Source organism: Leptosomus discolor, chromosome 8 (genome assembly GCF_034619465.1).
Source record: "Leptosomus discolor isolate bLepDis1 chromosome 8, bLepDis1.hap2, whole genome shotgun sequence".
Lineage (NCBI taxonomy): Eukaryota > Metazoa > Chordata > Aves > Leptosomiformes > Leptosomidae > Leptosomus > Leptosomus discolor.
Window position 1 is genome coordinate 56,439,360 of NC_141398.1, and position 6,000 is coordinate 56,445,359.

Here is a 6,000-nt window from a genome sequence, read left to right on the forward strand (position 1 = left end):
ATTCAATGCCATGGTTTGTCTACATTTCTTACATAACTCAATTAATTTTCATATATTGAGAGCAGACCTTCTCCAAAACAGCGTTGATACTGCTGCTAATTTGAGTGCATTAGTGGCGTGACAGGGAGCTGGTTCTTTTCCATACGTACCAGTCAAGATTCTTCTTGGAACATAATTTCGTGTAACTGTGTTTTATGTGTCTGAATTCCCTTGCTTTGTATCTTATCAAAAACCCTCAGTAAGGACAGGGAAGCTACAGTTTTGTGCCTATTTTTAGTGGTCACCGCTCTTCCAGGCTCTTCCCTGAGGATGGAGCAGTGATTTTTAAGATAAATATCAATGGTCACAGTGTTACAGCAAAGAGCAGAACAGGCTTTTGGTGTTGACAGCCCCCTCCCACTTACCTTCCTCACAGTGGTACTGAATAGACAAATAGCTTCTGGAAGCTGGACAAGGATCTCCAAACAGAGTGCCATCTGCTGCCACCTGGCAGGCCTGAAGACCATGACACTGGCCTGTAAAGAAGGACCGTTTTATATGAACTATTGGGTTTTTTTCTTTGATTGTCATAACAGCTCGGCTGAGAGGTGATTACAGCAAGAAGGGGAGGGGGAGCAGTGTCATGGGACTGATTTCTAGACCAACTCTCACATCACTTTGACTTCAGTGTGTTGCTTATTGCCTGGTATTTCATAGAACCATTCCACTTTATTGGAATAAAGCTGAGTTACAGAGGGTAAAAAAAGGGAAGTTGCGTGTTTTGTTTAATTTTGGCTGGAAGACCCAAGAATCACCACAGGGACAGGCCATAGTCACTATAGCCCTGTAGCTCTGGCAGGCTGTGTACTCAACACACGGCAGGCAGCAGCAGATCCCTCCTGCCCTCGTGTCCCCACAGGTGCCAGCTTTTTCACCCCTCCTGGTTTGGAGTTAGGTTTGTATGGATGTGTTCTCTTCCATCTCTGTCAAACCTAGGGTGTCCCATTGAGTTCATCGGGGAATCAGTGTGGCCACATATTATCTTCACACAGTGAGAGGAACCAGGTACACCCTTGGTCTCCATTTGCTCCCCCTCTCCTCTGAATCTTTGCCCCTCACAAAGTCCCTCCTTTCCATCCAGCCTCCTGTGGGAACCTCCTCCATGTCAGAAGTTCTCTGTGATTCCCTTCATTTTAGGAATTATCCACTTTCCCATTCACTAACTCTACTAAAATACAAGATAAAGTATTTTAGGGAGCAGGAACTTTGGCACATATGCTATGCTTCTGACAAGCAGTGCCTTAAGATGCTACCTGCTACTTCGTCTTTGACACTGATCCAGCTACAGTCTTCATTTGTGTCATACTGGAGAGGAGTCTCCGATACACAGTAGTGAGGGGTCTTCCGTCCATAGAAGCTCTCTCCAATTTGAATAACTTCTCCTGATCCACACTGTACAGTGGCATTGTAATTGTCACAAGCAATGCTCTGGCCAGATTCTAATAGAAGAAAGAAAATCAGATTTAACTTTTTGAATTTCTGAAATCCTACTACAATTCTCCAGCATATCACTTTGTTTCTCTTTCTTCCTTTTTTTCTCTTTTAAGATAAACAATTAAGAAAATGAAAAAAAAAAAAAAAACAAAACCAAAACCCAAAGAATAGAATATTTTTCGTTTTTCAAAATCCCAAGTAATAGATTTATGGTTTTTACTGCCTTAAATAATAATTTTTAAAACCCCGTTTTTAATAAACCAAAATGTTTTAATTTTAAAAATAAACATCTTTTTGGGAAAACACTTAGCATTTGTTTGACCTGTAGGACTGGAAGGTTTGAAGTTACTCCTTACTTTTGGAAAAGCCTTGTGGCAGTGTGTGATTTGCATGATATTCAGGTAATTGCCCAGGAGAACAGTTTGCATATTAAGTATGGGACCTGATCCCATTTCTGCTACAGAGACAACTTTGTTCCTGTGTGATATTCAGCTGTCTTCATTCAGCAGGACTGCTGAAATTAGTAAGGTCCTATCTCTAAAATTCTTTGATTAATCTGGGACAGTTAATTATCTTTCAGAATTCTTAGTATCCTGTAGTAATCAGGATACTTAATACCCTGAAGAGGAGGATGGGAAAGTCTGCTTTCATATGGGAGTGTTGCAAAAGAATGTTTTTGTTTCAGCTATCTCAGGTTTAGATACATTGCCCTCCAGTTGCTGTTTTGATCATTCCCCTTAAATACCTTGATTAACAGTGCCAATGTGTGCACACAGCAGTAATTGTGTGCTATTGTTATTTAAAGGCTAAATCTAAGCTGGCTGTAACTATAGCAACATGATCAGTTTACAGATTAGAGCTCTCTAAGTAAGCTTGAAAAATAATTTGCTGTTAAATTCTAGTGCGGGCTATCATCTCGTGCATTTTTTTGTTCTTTACTTTGTATAGAGAGTTCCCATGGTATGCACTTTCTCAGCAACTTTTACATGGAAAAATGTATAGAACCTGCTTTGTGTTCCTATGTACAAACCCTGGTTCAGTGTGTATATTCTTGTACAAGTTGCCAACCTACAGAGCACCGAATGGTAGAATAGAAATAATAAGAAATAATAATAAGGAAAGGGGGTCTTTTTTTGTGTTGAGAAACAGAAATAATGCTAGGATAGATGGCCAAAGAAAGGATGCAAACAGAACACTGTCTGGTTCGTTGTTTGTACACATATACCTAGCTCAGATGATCAAGCAGATAAGTTATCAGGAATCAGAGATATTGAATTCAAATAGTGGTACCATTTGGAGTGACCTATACATTTCAAACTCAATGTTAATGTGAACCAAGCCTCACATACAATGATTTATGCCTGGTTTACAGAGACTAACTGAAGCACTGTCAGGTTGTGGGAACTTCCAAACATTCAACACCCACACAAACTAATGAAGATATTGTCCCTGTTTCTTTGGGATATTGGATCTTGCATGCAAAGCTGCTAAAGGAGGATTTCTGCTCTGTTATTGAAATATGTATGTGTATTAATGGACATGGACTGTAGATACTGAAAACAAGGCTATAATTGCCTCAATCTGTTCTGGGTTTCCTGGGTAATGGAATGATGCATGTAGTGTAGGACATTGTTGCTCAATAATGAATTTAATAGGCTTTAAGTCAGATCCTATGATAACAGATGATAGTTTCCCTACAGACAGACAGCTGTCTTCCATGGTTGTAATGGAAAAATAATTTTAGTCTGTTTTTGCAAGGAAAATAAGCTTAAGGGGTTGTGCTGTCTGCCAGTTTCCTCTCCCCCAATCGTTTTTAGTGTTAGTCATCTTCAGCCAAATTTGATGTACAGATATAAACCTCAAAACACCCCAAAATTTCATGAAAATCAATAGCTAGGTAGAAGAGAAAGAGCTACGTCAGTGCCTCTATTAGGAGTAAGGGTTCTAACTCAATGTTTATCTATTCCACGGTGTGGGATTCCACTGGCCAGCACATACAGCTGAAGCTCTGGAGCAGCTGCAGAACTGTAAGGGAGCGAGCTGAGGGAGTGAAAAGTACTTGCAGAGGTGGGACATGCAGGGGATATGGGAGTGAACTGGGAGTGCTGAGGAGGAGGGTAGTGAGGGGATGTGGAACAGAAAATCTGGACAGGAAACAAAACTGTATTAGTTTTGCTGATTGTGGAACGACTTGTTAGTTATGTCAGAAGTAGTACAGTACTGGACAGGGCAGTAGCAATTCTAGGGCTTGTGGAAACCTGTACTTGCATACTGAATTCAAAGACTTTTTATATTAGTGAACCTACAGCCAGACTGTCCTTCCAGTACTTACAACCTTAGTTCTAGTTACGGTTTAAAATGCTTGGCTCATGTGCAAAGGGGGAGGACAAATTCCCCTCGTATCTGTATGTTGAATGGGGACGATATTGCGGCATTCCTTTCTAGAACTGTTTGTTTCGAGTCACAATTTAAGGGACACAATGTCTGTAGGTTTTCTATCTGAGCGTTAAATGCCACCAGGAAGTATGGGTTCCTGTCTGCTTCCTTATCCTGGGGAAGCCTTCGAACTTCACCTGATAGAAGGGTCTGAGAAGAAACAAGAAAAACTTGCTCTCGCTTTTGCTTACTCCAGACTGCCAGGAGTGGTGTCTCTGGAAGCCTGGCTGTATTTTTGGTTCAGTTACCAATGGAAATTATTTTGGCACATATTTATGATTAAGAGTATTTTTACAGGGCAGTCATACAGGTCCCACCTAGCACAGGTACTATGGTGGTGTGGGAGTTTATTCTCGCAATCATGCTATTATGCGCTACTCAAATTGGCTTTAAACTAGCTAGCTTATGTCCGCCATAGACATGGACTGCCACACATTTAGATTCACTCTCAGATCCATTTCTATTTTACTATCCCTCTGTGGAAACCTGGACCTGAATGGCTAGTTGCTGAGCACCTACATCTCCCAGTGATTTCAGGGTTCTTCCTTTCTTTGGATCAGGTCTTACATCAGCATAATGGAAAAAGAGGACCTGCTGGGGTTATATGGCTTTTTGCTCGTTCACTTTTAATAAGCTTGATTAAGTTATTGAGCAGCCACTTTGTAAGCAACAAGGCAATTTATGGACAGTCATGAACATGGCATGCCTACTTCTCAGTTCCAGCTGTTGTGTATCTTACCAAACTCACAAATGAAGTCAAATTCCTGGCTGCAATTTTCAGTCACACCCCACTGATACTTGGCATTCTTCAGGATGTACCCGCATGTGGATGAGAAGGGAGATGGCTGATCATTGTACCAGTTACTGTAGCTTATATTTGAAGAGTCCAGCCAAATCATTGACCCTGCGAACAAAGTAATAGTGTCCCAAATGTTTATTTTCCACAGTAATACAATTACAGATTCAGAGCCTGCAGAGCAAGACTGTAGCCTTGCTTCTGCTGAAGCAGAGGTGGGTTAGTCTGTGTACGGATCTTCAATTACATCTTATATTTAACCTGATACAACCATTAAAAGACACCACCACTTCCCCCTGTCCTTCCAGCCTCAAGCTTCCACTGTTTCCCTTGCAACAGACCTTGCAGCACTTCCTAGTGTGATGAATTGGCTCAGCTTGCTCTTCCACTGGAGACCTAACCCAGCACATTTTTTTCACTAGGTCAGCAAGCTGATCTAATTCACCACGGGTTCACACAACCACAAGATCTAATGGAAAGGGTGGCAACATGCAACTGGGAAGTGAAGCAGGCAATTAAAACATCTTAATATAAATCTGAAGTTACACCAACAACAGACAGTGGCTTTTCAGCAGATGTGTACAGAAGGACTAATTGCATTTATTACCATGTTAAGTAAGCATCATGGGCTGATACAGTTTTAAAGAAGGTATGATTTCAAAACCACCTACCGTCAGCAGTTTCGTTCAGCAAGGAGTTTGAGACCAGTCCTATCCACCATTCCTGATCCTCAGCAATATGTTTTTGCAAGAACTCCTGGGTTTCCTCGTTTTCAATGAAGACAAGGTGCCCTCCTCCTCTCTCACACCAGCTCTGGGCACTTGTGAAGGTACGCTGGAGCCTAACAAACTCATAGCATGAATGGTTGAAAGCTAGCTGGTACTTTGAGCAAGGGATTCCTTCATCAATGGTTGCTTCCTCCGCAGCCAAACATACAGCAAGAGAAATTAGAACTGCGATCCCAAGCCTCATCCTCAGCTCAGTGCCGTGTGTGGCACTTGTCTTGCTTATCACATCACTCTTTTTACTGCCACCTTCAAAAGCTTGAGAGGTCATCCTTGTCATGTCATCAGCATTTCTCCTTCCTCTTTGCTGCTTGCAACAACAGCAGCAATAGAGCATGGCACACATGGCTTCTAATATATAATGGTGATTGCGTCTGAGGATACACACAACAAGCGTTGATGCTAAGTCACTGCAATGGCCATTGTGAAGCCTACTGTGTAAATGTTTCATTCCATGTGAATTCAGTTTGAAGAGAAGACATTAGAGTATTGCTTTTCTCGTGAGCAGAG

General features: G+C 41.5%; 1 protein-coding gene across 1 annotated transcript in view; it reads right to left on the reverse strand.

The window, feature by feature from the left end:
• The window catches only part of PKD1L3 (polycystin 1 like 3, transient receptor potential channel interacting), a 40,409-nt gene extending 34,648 nt beyond the window's left edge, over positions 1-5,761 (reverse strand). The window contains 4 exon segments of the mRNA XM_086468833.1: positions 405-515; positions 1,293-1,478; positions 4,649-4,813; positions 5,377-5,761. Coding sequence (XP_086324959.1) covers positions 405-515; positions 1,293-1,478; positions 4,649-4,813; positions 5,377-5,761 — 847 coding nt within the window.
• Between the last annotated feature and the right edge of the window lie 239 nt (positions 5,762-6,000).